Source organism: Rhamphochromis longiceps, linkage group LG15, assembly GCF_057381845.1.
Source record: "Rhamphochromis longiceps isolate RC_006_pf linkage group LG15, R_longiceps_female_GT1.1, whole genome shotgun sequence".
Classification (NCBI taxonomy): domain Eukaryota; kingdom Metazoa; phylum Chordata; class Actinopteri; order Cichliformes; family Cichlidae; genus Rhamphochromis; species Rhamphochromis longiceps.
In genome coordinates this window covers 9979686-9996878 of record NC_140571.1, presented here as the reverse complement: position 1 = coordinate 9996878, position 17193 = coordinate 9979686, and the positions used below count along the sequence as shown (strand labels likewise).

General features: G+C 42.3%; 1 protein-coding gene across 2 annotated transcripts; it reads right to left on the bottom strand.

Moving 5' to 3' along the window:
- Window positions 1-812: 812 nt before the first annotated feature.
- l3hypdh (trans-L-3-hydroxyproline dehydratase) lies at window positions 813-16439 on the bottom strand. 2 transcript variants are annotated; one of them, XM_085382162.1, is made up of 6 exons: window positions 16299-16439; window positions 4148-4632; window positions 3906-4075; window positions 3349-3471; window positions 2329-2466; window positions 813-1159 (listed from the first exon to the last, which is right to left on the bottom strand). In XM_085382162.1, exons 2-6 carry the CDS (start codon window positions 4623-4625, stop codon window positions 1034-1036), a joined length of 1035 nt encoding a protein of 344 aa, XP_085238288.1. In that variant the 5' UTR covers window positions 4626-4632; window positions 16299-16439; the 3' UTR covers window positions 813-1033. The 2 variants fall into 2 exon arrangements, with proteins under 2 accessions (XP_085238288.1, XP_085238289.1); XM_085382163.1 differs by having other exon boundaries at window positions 4148-4637; window positions 16299-16363.
- Between the last annotated feature and the right edge of the window lie 754 nt (window positions 16440-17193).

The following is a 17193-nucleotide window of genomic DNA, read 5'->3' as shown; positions in this document are numbered from 1 at the left end:
GGCAGAAAAAAAAAAATCTGCTCCACATGTGATGTTTTCATTCTTGTGGAAAACATCACATGTGGACATGCGACGTTCCCCCTTCAGCCTTGTGACTCCATCCAGCCGACACCTCCACCGAACTTTTATAATTTAAACTGCCTTCCATTGTACAATGACCTAAAGATAATAAATGGGAGAAAACTACTGATGAGTTTGATTATTTAGTTTTTCAACACATGCACTTTCGCGCAGCATTGACTCTGGTTTTATAAAGTTGTTTATTGCTACTAAAAACCTTGAACAGGAAGTGGAAGCATCTTTTTTATGGCTGAATTTTAAACTCTAGAGGTAACCAGCATTGTGGCTCCATCTAGTGGTCAGTAAATGCAACAACATTTAATGTACACTCCATTTAATGTACACTTCAAATCATCAAAGCAAAAATCCCTTTTTACATTCAGTCATACACGATAACATATTTATGTTTATTATCATATACAATCAAAGTTCACTATCAAGAATATTTTAGTAGATATCTGAATGGCAGTACATTTCCATTTAGCTGTTCTTCAGATTTTATCTTTAGTTATAACCATCCATCCATTTTCTACTGCTTATCTGGGGCAGGGTCTAAGCAAAGCAAAGAAACCCAAACCTTCCTCTCTCTAACCCCTCGTCCAGCTCTCTTGGGGGGATGGTGAGGTGTTACCAAGCCAGATGAAGAAGAGTACCAGTGACTGAGCTCCTCGCAGTCTCTAAGAGTTAGTTATGTACTTTGCTAATCTATTAAATATAATTTAGGACAATTTAAAGAGTCACAAGATGTATAATAGTTTTTGTTTTTCTTAAAACAGGTAAGGAAAACTATTTCTTCATTTACTACTCAGGTAAACCAGGCCAGAAGAAAATAAGGTCTTATTTTCTTCATTACAGATCCAAGTCTTGGCCACCTAAACATTTTCTATTCATAAAATGTGTTTTTGTCTTATTAAAAACCACCATATAACCTCTGTTTTAATTTGCTTTTGTATAGAAAACCTATACGTCTTGCTTACTTCAGCAGGAAACCATGTGTCAGCTTGTCATCTGCCTCCTGCACAAAGCGTGAAACTCCAGTGTAAAAAGCTCTGCCAGCAACTTCCACCACTACAGCCTTGAAGTCTCCACACTTGGTCTCCTGAGCATTAAGACAGAAACACAATAAATGCTTCAGATCATTCTATGATGAGCTGATTCAAAAGAATAATTCAATTCATATTTATTTATATAGCACCAAATCACAACAACAGTCACCTCAAGGCACTTTATATTGTAAGCTAAAGACCCCACAATAGTATAACATCTTGTATGTGAGGCGAAGGATTTTAAATTTGATTTTAAATTAACAGGGAGCCAATGTAGAGAAAACAGTCTGGGAGAAATGTGCTTTCTCTGTAGTTACTCTCGCTGCAGCACTTTAGATCAACTGAAGGCTTTTCAGGACATCCTGATAATAACCATCTTGTAGAAGTAGGAAATTAGAGGTCATCCAGGTCCTGCAGTTTTATTAATTGGTATGTTCTCTGGCTTCATGAACAGATAAAGTTGGGTATCATCTGCATAGCAGTGAAAAGCATGCTATGCCTTGAATTAATTTAACACTTGTGTGAAGATTAATCTCCATTTACATGAAGAAACTGTAGTCTCAAAACAAACTGGAGATATGATTCAAACCGCTGCAGTGCAGTACCTTTAATACCTGCAGCATCCTCTAATTACTGTAATAAAATCTTGTGGTCCATTGTCAGAAGCCATAAGATCATTTGTAACCTTCACTAAAGCTGGCTCTGTGTTGTGATGAGGTCTGAAACCTGACTGAAACTAGAATAAACTATTCCTCTGCAGATGATATATGCAATGAGTAATTCTGACAGCAAGTAGTGATTTGTTTGCTGTCAGTCCACACATCAGCGCGCTGTGTTTTGATGTAAGAGAAACCCGGAGCATCTGCTTCATGGTGACTTCACTCTAAGACATTTAAATACAGGATTTCAAATCAGTATTTTAGAAACTGTCAACCTGAGGAGCCAAACAAAGCGATGTTATATTAAATTGCACCAAAATCCTACACTTAGGATTAAGTATTATTAACTGTATTACTGTTTAGAAACAAAACACACAAAACATGTCTTCTTTTTAACTTGGATTAATCCTGTACATTTCAATACATCGTAAATCCACTGCGCCATAACGTCTAAATATTTACTTATTCTTTTGGTCTTTTTACAAAATGCACTTCTTTCTTTTCCCACTCTTTGAACAAGAGGCGATCACCCTCATTCCACAAGAGAACAGAAATCGTGATACCTCAACAGCCTTTCCTGTGAACTGGGACCCAGTGGCTCCACTCTGGAACGTCCTGGTCTGGTTCAGCTGGATGAGACCTTTGTGATACTGAAGAGCTACTCGAGCCGTGACACCAGAACCAGTCGGGCTTCGGTCTACCTGAGAAGCACAATTTAAACCTCCTATTACATGAAGTTAAGGTGACACCAATGAACAAAAGGCAGACCTTTTATTGTCTTTTGTATGATTCCAACACTTGAGCACTTAAAGAGGATTCAAATAATGGAAGTAAGGACAAAGACTTAAGAAGTGACAACAAATAATAAATGTCCCTAAACGCGTTTTCTTGCAATATGTCTTGTTTTTCTTTCATATTTCATCTGAAGAGTTGCTGTGTTTGTCCATTTCATTTCTGATAAACTCTGCAGACTGCACAAATAACAGACGATGTGACCACTTTACATAATGCTCATTACTCATTGTAAAAGGCCGATCTCCGGCACTGTCAAACTGCTGGCTGTGAGCACAGTCACAGCTGCTCTTCCTTGGCATTAATGGGTGTAGCTTCAGCTAATACAGCTGTTCCAAATTGTAATGTGACTTGTTAAATTGACCAGCTGTAGCACTTCCTGGAATCTGCAGCCCTTCTAAGACAAATGTGCTTAAGTGTACACTTAGAGCTACTTCAGGACTAAAGACTGTATTTAAAGTTGGATGTGGATTCAGGGCCTAAACAAAACAAACAAAAAAAGGTGCTAAGAAGTGCCTTATCTGCATTATTTTTAATGACCAGCAGGGGGACATTCCTCATTTTCCATCAAACTCTGCTGCTTTTGTCTCTCTTATGATCTCTTTAAACATATTTCTAAAAAGCTTAGGATTTCAATCAGTAGTTTGAAGTCTTTCTTGTTTATTTTTTATTTTTATTTTTTTATTGTAATCAATAAAACGTAGTAGACGCCTCTCACTATAGCGTTACCCACACCCACACTCAGGCTTCATGACAACGGTTTATCCTTCCACCAGCAGGAACTAACATACCTGAGCTTCAGCAAACACACAGATATTGGCGGTGGGTTCAGGGGAGTAATCGTCTTTCCCATCTGTTAGTATGGTGCCATACAGGAAGGCCAGATCATCGCTGGCTGGATGATGCAACTTCACCTAAAGGATAATAAGAATAAGGTAGAAAAAGAAATCAGTTCACACTGTGGAATATGGTTGGGAGCATCGTGTCCAGATACTTTTGGGTGACATCAAGCTGAGAGGTCATGTAATGCTCAGATTTTTTGCTATAAGCTCTACAGGCATGCACTGCATCCCATATAAGTACTACCAGATGTTTCTTGTGCCCTCTAAAAATATCCTGTGCATACATTTGAGCCATAATTTGACAACACCCTAAAAGCAGATGTAATGAATAAAAAAAGAAGCTGCCAATTCAAAGCAGCTCTATATAAGATCAGGCCTACTTTTTCCCCTTTTTAAATTAAAGTATGGATTATTTAGACTTTTAGATTACTAGAAATTTAGCAAGTGATATTCTCACTGTCTGTGTAATAATGCTCTTTTTTTTTAATTTCCTGTCAGCTGATCACCTGAGATTTGACAGCTCTGGTCACAGCTGTGGCTGCGTCGACAAGATCGCGAGTCCTGGACTTGGACACATCCAGACCAAACCTCTGGGCATTCACAAAGGCATAAAAGGCTCCTCCGTAGCTGATGTCAACCGTTACTTCACCAAACCCCTCCACCAACACTGTCACATCTGGTAAAAAATATTGAATTAGTCCTGGAGAACATTCAAATACCTGAGAACTATTACAGTCGTTTGTGCTACCTGTAGCAAATGCAAACGCTGGCACGCTGAGAAACCTCACTCCTCCTGTTTTCCCCTCAGAGTACTCAACAAAGGCCTTCACCAGGCCACAGGGACAGTGGATGTTCACTTGTGTCTCTGGCGACTTCGGCTCTTTCACTAGTTTGTAGTCCACAGCGAAGCGTCCCAGTGCAATGACGGCGTGGCCGCACATGGTGCTGTAGCCCTCGTTGTGCATGAACAGCACCGCCAGGTCGGCCTCGGGTAACTCGCTGTCCACGATCAGGGCCCCGTACATGTCGTAGTGTCCTCGCGGTTCATACATCAGCACCCTCCTGAGGTGGTCCAGATGTTCCCGGACGTAGCGACGTTTGGAAAGCACGCTGTCGCCTTTGACCTCTGGGTAGCCACTGAGGATGATCCGCAAAGGCTCTCCACCCGTGTGCATGTCGACCACAGACAGCTCGCCTCCCTCGTGAGGTGGAAGCTGCATTTCCATCTCAGCGCTGATCTCAGAAATCAAAACAATCCCTTGGGTTATAAACTCATTTATATTTTAATACACCTTTTTTTAAATGTAAACACTTGCATGGGAAAACTTTTGAGTCTGCCAGCAAGCTTTGTTTGGAAAATTATCCCTCAAATCAAAACATACATATGGAGCATCGGTAACAAATACATTTAAAACGATTTATAGCTCGGTGTCTGTGTCGCGTGTTTAGTTTATGAATGCTAAATTCTGCTTGAAGCCAAATTTGCTGAGTGATAATTCATCTGTAACATTGAGGCCACAAGATCAGCTAAAAAAGTAGGACCTTTGTCAGTTGATACCAGCTTGAAAATGAGCTTGAAAGTTAATATTTGGTATGACCGTCTTTATTCTTCAGCACATCCTGAATTCTCTTAAACAACCTTTCTTGTCATTTCTTTAGGTAGACTTCAGGAATAGTTCTCCAGGCTTTTTGAAGGACATTCAAAGCTCTTCTTTCGTTCTTTGTGTCCGGGGATGAGCGTCCCAGTACGCACCGGCTCACTCCTGGTGGCTGCTTGTCGGGGCCTGGAGCCTGGGGCTCGCTCGGGCCCCTTCGGGGATGGGGTGCCCTCAGCCTCTCGGCCTGGAGCTCAGTCACCCTGGCACAGCTGGCCGCCGGCGGAGCTCACGGGCGCGTCACTGCAACCCCCCCTGGCTTCTGCTCCGCGGCTGCTGAGTGACCCCTCATCTGGGGCTCTCCTCAGCTCCTTCCGGGAGAGTGGCGCGGTTGCCCCTCCGTTGGTCTTCCTTGGTCTCTTGTGCTCTGGGGGTCTCTGGATGTCTGGAGCCTTGATCTCCTCCATACCTGCTTCATGCCCTGGAGGACGGGGCTGTGGCTCCCCACACCCTCTAGCAGATCATTACATGAAGGAACCTTTTAAATACAAGCACGCTCACGCTCACAGGTGTACAAACGGGTGCTCACAGACATACTGTAAACTATGTCTGATGAGGGTTCAGTACAGTAAATGGATCAGCTAAAAGGCCAGATCCAGCACTCAGGTAATGTGTCAGGCCATGTTGGATTTTTTCCATATTACTTAAGACATGACTTCCAGATATCATTCCTCTGCTGTAAATAGATGATGTGACAGACCTAAAAGTCTGTCCACTTGTCCAGTTTTTACAATTTAAAAAAAAAAAGAAAATACCGCACACCATGGTGAGCTATGCCAAGTTTTTGGCTAGTAGCTCTGTAAAAATACTATTCTATTTTACAGCTATTAAACTGTGTTATCTTTGGCATTTTTGTAGATTCAGCTAAACAAACGGGGACAAATTGTGGGGTTTTTTGTGACAGTCTGTCAGTAACAAAGTGGATAAAGATACTATTTAAAGTCGGCTCTTTGTTACTACTGGTTCATCAAAAGATGAACCAGTAGTAACCAGTAAGTACTAGTACAGTTATAGTAGTAGTGTCCTTTTTATGCTTGAGTGATTCACGTTAAGTGGCTTGACAAACAAAAACATTCCTCATAAAAACGAGTACAAAAAAAGCAGCCAATGTCCAAAAGAAAAGCTCTGAAAGACCCGAAAGAATTATTGCTCAACTTCTAAAAAGTACAAGAATAAGTCTTTGGAAGCATAAGTATGAGACCGCGGTAAAGTGAGCCGTCATTTGTGAGCCGCGGTCAAGCCAGCCGCCTCCTATCCGCCGCATAAATTTCCTTGCGCTTTTACACCAGTCTTTACGGTAGCGCCTTTTCGCTTTATGTGCCGATTGAAAGACTATACCCGCGCGCGCACAAATTACAATGTAGCAGCCCGATACAGTCAATACAATTATGGAAATGTCAGAAATTCATTAAAAATCATCCTGAGTAGTTGATGTCCAACTTTCAACACATCCCCCCTCTGGGACACCTACTGTACCTGTGTGCCAGGTTTCACCCAGATTTACTGTAGAATTCCTCAGAAATTAAAGGGTACTTGTATTCAATGCAATACAGCCAATGCACTACAATTGTGTCAGTTTTCAAAAATTCATTAAAAATCATCCTGAGTAGTTGATGTCCAACTTTCAACACATCCCCCCTCTGGGACACCTACTGTACCTGTGTGCCAAGTTTCATCCAGATTTACTGTAGAATTCCTCAGAAATTAATGGAAACATTTATTCAATCTAATACAGCCAATGCACTACAATTGTGTCAATTTTCAAAAATTCATTAAAAATCATCCTGAGTAGTTGATGTCCAACTTTCAACACATCCCTCCTCTAGGACACGTACTGTACCTGTGTGCCAGGTTTCATCCAGATTTACTGTAGATTTCCTCAGAAATTAATGGAGACATTTATTCAATCTAATACAGCCAATGCACTACAATTGTGTCAATTTTCAAAAATTCATTAAAAATCATCCTGAGTAGTTGATGTCCAACTTTCAACACATCCCCCCTCTGGGACACCTACTGTACCTGTGTGCCAAGTTTCATCCAGATTTACTGTAGAATTCCTCAGAAATTAATGGAAACATTTATTCAATCTAATACAGTCAGTACAATAGAATTATGTCATTTTTCAAAAATTCATGAAAAATCATCCTGAGTAGTTGATGTCCAACTTTCAACACATCCCTCCTCTAGGACACGTACTGTACCTGTGTGCCAAGTTTCATCCAGATTTACTGTAGAATTCCTCAGAAATTAATGGAAACATTTATTCAATCTAATACAGCCAATGCACTACAAATGTGTCAATTTTCAAAAATTCATTAAAAATCATCCTGAGTAGTTGATGTCCAACTTTCAACACATCCCTCCTCTAGGACACCTACTGTACCTGTGTGCCAAGTTTCATCCAGATTTACTGTAGATTTCCTCAGAAATTAATGGAAACATTTATTCAATCTAATACAGCCAATACACTACAATTGTGTCAATTTTCAAAAATTCATTAAAAATCATCCTGAGTAGTTGATGTCCAACTTTCAACACATCCCTCCTCTAGGACACCTACTGTACCTGTGTGCCAAGTTTCATCCAGATTTACTGTAGAATTCCTCAGAAATTAATGGAAACATTTATTCAATCTAATACAGTCAGTACAATAGAATTATGTCATTTTTCAAAAATTCATTAAAAATCATCCTGAGTAGTTGATGTCCAACTTTCAACAGATTCCTTCTCTGGGACACCTACTGTACCTGTGTGCCAAGTTTCAGCCAGATTCACTGTAAAATTACTCAGAAATTAATGGACATTTATATGCAATTCAATACAGCCAATACACTACAATTATGGAAATTTCAGAAATTCATTAAAAATCATCCTGAGTAGTTGAGGTCCAACTTTCAACACATCCCTCCTCCGGGAAACCTGCTGTACGTCTGGGCCAAGTTTCAGCCAGATTTACTGTAATATTCTTCAGAAATTGCAGGGAACTTATGTTCAGTGCAAGAAAGGCTGAAAGACGACCACCACTGAACAAGACACACAAGCTGAAACGTCAAGACTGGGCCAAGAAATATCTCAAGACTGATTTTTCTAAGGTTTTATGGACTGATGAAATGAGAGTGAGTCTTGATGGGCCAGATGGATGGGCCCGTGGCTGGATTGGTAAAGGGCAGATAGCTCCAGTCTGACTCAGACGCCAGCAAGGTGGAGGTGGAGTACTGGTTTGGGCTGGTATCATTAAAGATGAGCTTGTGGGGCCTTTTCGGGTTGAGGATGGAGTCAAGCTCAACTCCCAGTCCTACTGCCAGTTTCTGGAAGACACCTTCTTCAAGCAGTGGTACAGGAAGAAGTCTGCATCCTTCAAGAAAAACATGATTTTCATGCAGGACAATGCTCCATCACACGCGTCCAAGTACTCCACAGCGTGGCTGGCAAGAAAGGGTATAAAAGAAGAAAAACTAATGACATGGCCTCCTTGTTCACCTGATCTGAACCCCATTGAGAACCTGTGGTCCATCATCAAATGTGAGATTTACAAGGAGGGAAAACAGTACACCTCTCTAAACAGTGTCTGGGAGGCTGTGGTTGCTGCTGCACGCAATGTTGATGGTGAACAGATCAAAACACTGACAGAATCCATGGATGGCAGGCTTTTGAGTGCCCTTGCAAAGAAAGGTGGCTATATTGGTCGCTGATTTGTTGTTGTTTTGTTTTTGAATGTCGGCGAGGATTCCGCACGGCACGCCCCTCCATTCACCTTGCGAATCTCCGCTCTCTTCCAAACAAAGTCGACGAATTACTGCTCTTAAACCGGACTAACAAGGACTTTGCACGCTCTGCTGCCCTCTGCTTCACTGAAACCTGGCTCAGTGAGCGAGTCCCAGACGCTGTCTTAAATCTGCCGGGCTTCCAACTTCACCGGGCGGACCGCGAAACAGAGCTCTCAGGGAAAACAAAGGGTGGTGGAGTCTGCTTCTACATTAATGAAGGTTGGTGTACTGATGTCACAGTGTTACAGAAACACTGCAGCCCACACTTGGAAAGTTTTCTCATCAACTGTAAACCTTTTTATTCACCGCGGGAGTTTTCTTCCTTCATGCTGGTCGGAGTTTACATCCCTCCACAGGCCAACGCGAACAACGCACTGTGCGAGCTGGCTGACCAGATTACTACCCTGGAGAGGAAATTCCCGGATTCCTTTACAATTATTCTTGGGGATTTTAACAGAGCAAACCTAAACTACAAACTCCCTAAATACAGACAGCATATAGACTGCCCCACCAGGGACAACATCATACTGGATCACTGCTACACCACTCTAAAAGATGCCTATCGCTCTGTGCCCCGGGCAGCTTTGGGACATTCTGATCACTGCATGGTCCATCTTATTCCAGTTTATGGGCAAAAACTCAAACGTGCCAAGCCTGTAGTCAAAACTGTGAAGAAGTGGACTAACGCAGCAAAGCAGGAACTGCAGGACTGTTTTGACTCCACTGATTGGACTGTTTTTGAAGCTGCATCTGAGAACCTAGATGAGCTCACGGACACTGTGACATCATACATCAGTTTCTGTGAAGACGTGTGTGTGCCAACAAAGACCTTTTGCACATACAACAACAATAAACCATGGTTCACTCCTAAACTCCAACATCTTCGCAAGGCCAAGGAGGACGCCTACAGAAGTGGTGACAGGGTCCTGTACAAGCAAGCCAGGAACACACTGACCAAGGAGATCAAAGCAGCTAAAAGGATCTACTCCCAGAAGCTGGAAGAACGGCTCTCAGCCAACGACCCTGCGTCAGTGTGGAGGGGCCTGCAGGAAATCACCAGCTACAGACGCCCCCCACCCACTATTGAAGCAAACAAAGACCTGGCCAACGAGTTAAACACTTTCTATTGCAGGTTTGAGACGGACAGACTCCCACGCCCCACCCTCCCCTCCCCAGGGACATTGCTTCAGACATTGACCCCCAACACACCTTCCACCTCTCCCCCCTTCACCCTGCCCCTCCCCAATCAAGACTCAACGACCACCCCCACCCTCCCCAATCCAGACTCAACGACCACCACCACCCTCTCCATCCCAGACTCAACGACCTCCACCACACCTCTCACCCCCCTTTCCTCCTCCCTGAAACTAAGAATACACACTCAGGATGTGAGCCGACTATTCCAGAAACAGAAGCCCAGGAAAGCCCCCGGACCAGATGGCGTCTCACCCTCCTGCCTCAAAACCTGTGCTGAACAGCTGGCTCCCATCTTTACTCGCATCTTCAACAGATCCCTGGAGCTGTGTGAAGTTCCCTCCTGCTTCAAACGCTCCACCATCATCCCTGTTCCCAAGAAACCCACCATCACAGGACTGGATGACTACAGACCTGTCGCCTTGACGTCTGTGGTCATGAAATCCTTCGAACGACTGGTGTTAGCCCATCTGAAAGACATTACAGGCCACCAGCTGGACCCTCTGCAGTTTGCCTACCGGGAAAACAGGTCAGTGGATGATGCAGTGAACATGGGGCTGCATTACATCCTGCAACACCTTGACCGCCCGGGAACTTATGCCAGGGTCCTGTTTGTGGACTTTAGTTCGGCTTTTAACACCATTGTGCCTGAACTTCTTTCCTCCAAACTCTCCCAGCTCAGCGTGTCACCAGCTACCTGTCAGTGGATCACCAGCTTCCTGACAGACAGAAAGCAACAAGTGAGGCTGGGGGAGATCACCTCTGAAACCCAGTCCCTCAGTATTGGTGCCCCTCAAGGATGTGTCCTCTCACCACTACTGTTCTCCCTCTACACTAACGACTGCACCTCCAATAACTCTGCTGTCAAACTCCTAAAGTTTGCAGATGACACCACTGTCATTGGCCTCATTCAAGATGGTGATGAGTCTGCATACCGGCAGGAAGTTGAGCGGCTGGTACTCTGGTGCAGTCAGCACAATCTGGAGCTGAACACTCTTAAGACTGTAGAGATGACAGTGGACTTCAGGAGACATCCCTCAACTCTGCTCCCCCTCACCATATCAGACAGCCCTGTGTCGACTGTGAAGATCTTCAAGTTCCTGGGTACAACCATCTCCCAGGACCTGAAGTGGGAGACCAACATCAACTCCATCCTCAAAAAGACCCAGCAGAGGATGTACTTCCTGAGACAACTGGGGAAGTACAGTCTTCCACAGGAGCTGCTGATCCAGTTCTACACTGCGGTCATTGAGTCTGTCCTGTGCTCCTCCATCACAGTCTGGTATGGAGCAGCCACTAAACAGGACAGGAGCAGACTGCAGCGGACTGTACGGGCAGCAGAAAGGATCATCAGCGCCCCCCTGCCCTCCATCCAGGATCTGTACCTCTCAAGAACCAGGAAACGGGCAGGGAAAATCATCGCAGACCCCTCACACCCTGCACACAGACTTTTTGATCTGCTGCCCTCTGGCAGACGGTACAGAAGCCTGCAGACCAGGACCACCCGACACAGGAACAGTTTCTTTCCCCTCGCCATCTCCCTTCTTAACAGTTGACCTGTCACACTGCTCCCACTGCCAGACTGCAACTGCACCTTATGTACATTTTGTAGTATTCATTCCACCTCATTCATTTCTGTATTTTATGTATATAAGTTTAGATTCGTTATTTGTAGTTGGTTTACATAGCTTTGTGTATGTATGTGTAATGTGTATATATAGACACTTATGTGTGTGTGTGTGTGTGTGTGTGTGTGTGTGTGTGTGTGTGTGTGTGTGTGTGTGTGTGTGTGTGTGTGTGTGTGTGTGTGTGTGTGTGTGTGTGTGTGAGATTTACATTGCTGTGCTTGAGAGCCACCATCTACCAGAACCAAATTCCCTGTATGTGTCTGCACATATACTTGGCCAATAAACACGATTCTGATTCTGAGATGTATATTTGTGAATGTGGAGATGTTATATTGGTTTCACTGGTAAAAATAAATAATTGAAATGGGTATATATTTGTTTTTTGTTAAGTTGCCTAATAATTATGCACAGTAATAGTCACCTGCACACACAGATATCCCTCTAAAATAACTAAAACTAAAAACAAACTAAAAACTACTTCCAAAAACATTCAGCTTTGATATTAATGAGTTTTTTGGGTTCATTGAGAACATGGTTGTTGTTCAATAATAAAATGATTCCTCAAAAATACAACTTGCCTAATAATTCTGCACTCCCTGTAGGTCTGTTGACAGAGCTCTGTACAGGTCTGCTCGAGCTGACCTGAAAAGGGGTCCCACCTGTCCAGCAACAACACATGGCATGGAATAACAGACATCATAAACCACAGAGGCAGAACTGTGAAAACAGAAAACCTGAGTGTGCAGCTAGCAGAGGACATAAACAGCTTCTTTGCCCGCTTTGAAACACCACAACAGCAGCATTCATCTGCCTCAGCCCTGCTCCCATCCTCATCCTCACCTGGTTCCTGCACCGCTCCATTCACTGTAACGGAGCACGATGTCAGATGAGTGTTCCTAGCAGTGAACCCCAGGAAGGCGTCCAGACGGAATAAGTGGTAAAGTGCTAAGACCATGTGCCCACCAGCTCACCCTCATCTCCACCAGAATCTTCAACCTCTCACTGGATGAAGCAGCCATCCCATCCTGTCTAAAATCAGCCACAATCATCCCAGTACCAAAGAAGTCTCCCATCACCAGCCTGAACTATTATTGCCCTGTGGCCCTCACACCGGTAATCATGAAATGCTTTGAGAGACTAGTCCTTCAGCACACCAAGGATTACCTCCCCCCAGAATTCGACACCCACCAGTTTGCATACCGAGCAAACAGATTCACAGAAGATGCCATCACCCTCCACTCGGTGCTGAGTCACCTAGAACAGCGGCAGAGCTACGCCAGAATGCTCTTTGTGGACTACAGCTCACCCTTCCACCACTCGCCCATTGAGAGCCTACTAACTTACTGCATCACAGTATGGTACAGCAGCTGCACTAAGGCGGATAGAGCCACCCTCCCAGCATGTTTGCAATGAGTAGGAGATGCTCTGTATCTCACTGTACAACTGTATAGTGACAAAGGTATTGGGTTCTTTTCTAAAAATTGCTATAAACAGAGGAACCCAAACTGATGAAAAGTGGCGAATATTTTTTTTCAAATGACTATTTTTAGTGGATTTTTGATATAGAAGCAGAATGACAGAATGTTAAAAGAAGTTACTTTTAGTCATTCTAAGCTGGGCATTGCGTTCTCTGGCTGTTCAAAGCCATGGAACTTTAGACTTTCCAAGCAAATAATGATGGCCATACTGATGTTCTTTTCAGTACATTTTACTTTATGTTCATTTTCATTTTTATGATGTTTCTATTTTTACATAATTCCTCCCACATAGCAAAATTGGTATGGCCTGGATCTGTCCCACACAATGTGCTTACACATGGCCTGCGTACCGCAAAGAATGACGGCCCTATGGTGGCCCAGATCTGGTTTACCAGAGGTGGCCCACACATGAGCCAGCACAAGGCCAGTTGCAGACACACTGCTGGCCCTGTGCTGGCCCAGAACAGTTTCAGCTCTGGCCCCAGATGTCAGCCTAATGTGTACCTTAGCCATGTAAGCCATGTAATAACAACATGTGCTGGAACATAATAGTGCAAAAGTAACATGACGAAACTCTGTTCAGACAGTGAATGGACTGATTCTTATACAGCACTTTTTTACTCACCCATATTACTCAAAGTGCTCTATACAACATGTCACATTCACCCAATCAGGCCAAATGTGGCATGCCATCACATAAACAGTGCCATCTTACCATGCCAGAAGTCAGCCAGCAGTGCCGGCTTGACACCAGATCCAGGCAAGACCCGTCTGCTATGTGGGATGACTTGTTCTTTTGGCATTTTAGTTGTGGATTATGTTTGGACTGTGTCTCTTGCCCTTTCAGTATTGTTTCCTTGTGCTTCTAAGTGTCCCTTTGTTTCTTTTTAGGTTATGTAGTATGGGTAAGAGATATTTTGTATGTTGTTTTTGTTTAATAAATCCGCCTTTTGGATTATTCCCTGATGTGCCTGAGTTCTGTTATTTAGTGTCACTTTGAAAGGACACACATCCAGCATTGACATATAATTGTTCTTTCAATTTTTGATAAAGATTACAGTGAATTGAGATGTAACTTGGCCCAGAGGTACAGTAGGACGCCCAGAGTAAGAAAGTGTTGAAAGTTGGACCTCAACTATTATGGATGATTTTTAATGAATTTTTGAAATTTCCATAATTGTAGTGTATTGGCTGTATTGAATTGCATATAAATGTCCTTTAATTTCTGAGGAATTTTACAGTGAATCTGGATGAAACTTGGCACACAGGTACAGTAGGTGTCCTAGAGGAGGGATGTGTTGAAAGTTGGACATCAACTACTCAGGATGATTTTTAATGAATTTTTGAAAATTGACATAATTCTATTGTATTGACTGTATTGAATTGAATATAAGTTTCCTTTAATTTCTGAGGAATTCTACAGTAAATCTGGCTGAAAATTGGCACACAGGTACAGTAGGTGTCCCAGAGAAGGGATGTGTTGAAAGTTGGACATCAACTAATCAGGATGATTTTTAATGAATTTTTGAAAATTGACATAATTCTATTGTACTGACTGTATTAGATTGAATAAATGTTTCCATTAATTTCTGAGGAATTCTACAGTAAATCTGGATGAAACTTGGCACACAGGTACAGTAGGTGTCCTAGAGGGGGGATGTGTTGAAAGTTGGACATCAACTACTCAGGATGATTTTTCATGAATTTCTGAAAATTGACATAATTCTATTGTATTGACTGTATTGCATTGAATACAAGTACCCTTTAATTTCTGAGGAATTCTACAGTAAATCTGGATGAAACTTGGCACACAGGTACAGTAGGTGTCCTAGAGGAGGGATGTGTTGAAAGTTGGACATTAACTACTCAGGATGATTTTTCATGAATTTTTGAAAATTGACACAATTGTAGTGCATTGGCTGTATTAGATTGAATAAATGTTTCCATTAATTTCTGAGGAATTCTACAGTAAATCTGGATGAAACTTGGCACACAGGTACAGTAGGTGTCCCAGAGGGGGGATGTGTTGAAAGTTGGACATTAACTACTCAGGATGATTTTTAATGAATTTCTGAAAATTGACATAATTCTATTGTATTGACTGTATTGCATTGAATACAAGTACCCTTTAATTTCTGAGGAATTCTACAGTAAATCTGGATGAAAATTGGCACACAGGTACAGTAGGTGTCCCAGAGGAGGGATGTGTTGAAAGTTGGACCTCAACTATTCAGGATGACTTTTAATGAATTTTTGAAATAAACATAATTGTAGTGCATTGACTGTATTGCACTGAATATGAGTTTACTGTGATTTCTGAGTAATATTACAGTAAATCTGGGTAAAAACTGGCCCAGAGGTAAAGTAGGTGTCCGAGAAGAGGATTGTGTTGAAAGCTTGGCATCAACTTTTAAGAATGATTTTTAATGAATTTTTGAATATGCAACCAGACTGTCACGATGGCTGTATTGAGCTGTTCCATTGTAATTTGTGTGCGCGCGTGCGTGTGACTGTTCACGCGCGTGCGTGTGTGCGCGAGTCTAGGCTTTCAATCAGGATATAAAGCGAAAAGGCGCTACCGTAAAGACTGGTGTAAAAGCGCAAGGAAATTTATGCGGCGGATAGGAGGCGGCTGGCTTGACCGCGGCTCACAAATGACGGCTCACTTTACCGCAGTAGAATGAGGAGGGGTTCAAGACTTTGCTGTATCTTCTATGATCAGTGTGGAAGCTGTTGAGCATCTAACTCCTGTAAATTATGTGTTTATTCATACTTTAGATCAAAACATTCGTTAACATTAAGAAATGTGAGGGTAGATGCAGTAAACATTGAACATGGATTCGCATTAAATTTGACAAAACAGGCACCAAGGCGAATGTTTTGCAGGCTGATCTGAGGTCATCGTAAAAATGATTTATGAGCAACAGTTTTGCTTATATTCGTTTTTGAAAGCAAACAGGGGTTTATAGTGGGAACTTTATTATTATCTTTCTCAAGACATGCTGTGCCGTGTTATTATTATACAAACTTTTCCCAGTTAAACGTTTGGATGCCTGCAGTAGGTATAACGGAGTGCATGCAGCGCAACTCTCCAGTAAAAGGCAGCAAAACCCCAGCGTTGACTTACACAACTGCAAAGAGGAAAAGAACTAAAGCGCTGGTAAGTTTACTTACCTGCTGTAACTTTTCTCTGTGCTCAGATCTCAAACTTGTGCAGCCCTCCTACTTTTTTTTCTTTTCTTTTCTCTCTGTGTTTCAGTTACACAAAGACACTAAAATGAAACATTAGTGCCACCCGCTGTTCTGGAGGGCTGCACGAAACAGCCTGCTAGTACTGTACACAGTTTTATATTCACACAGAGATGCAGACATATGTTTCTCTATATGTTATATAACCCTTCAAAAATAGGCTGAAACCGATTCAGTGTTTCTGATTAAAGATCGTATCCAGGAGAAGTCCCCCCCCCCCCCCAAAAAAAAAAAATAAAATAAAATAAAAGAGGTTTTTTTAAAATAAATTTTAAAAAAGCGAAAATTCTTACATGTGTATTTATGTTCTGCACAGCAGTTGTAATACTTTATAATACGACCAGTTTATAAAGGTGTAATTCCCCTGTAATTAAATGCGGTTTCTTCGTATGTTATTTGAAATTACATTGTAATTATATTTAGCTACAAATACTTTAGGTAGGTAGGATAAGAGCATCTCCTTTCCTCTAAAATAGCTGGAAGTTAGGCAAGTTTATGTCAATCCACAGCATGACCTGCACCTTGAAAAGTCCAGTGTTCTTATAATGTAAGAAATACTGTTTGTTTTTATGCCAAATTATCAAGAAATTACGCAGTACTTACAGCATAATTTGTGTCTCCTTGACTTGTTATCTCCATGTGGGCACCTACAATTAAGTATTTGTGATCTATCCATCCATCCATCCATCCATCCATCCATCCATCCATCCATCCATCCATCCATCCATCCTTCCTCCTTATTAGCACTGATGTTTAAAGATGATTCAGAAGTCAGTGCAAAAGTGTTGCTTTGTTTGTCAACTGCTAAATAAAAATCATA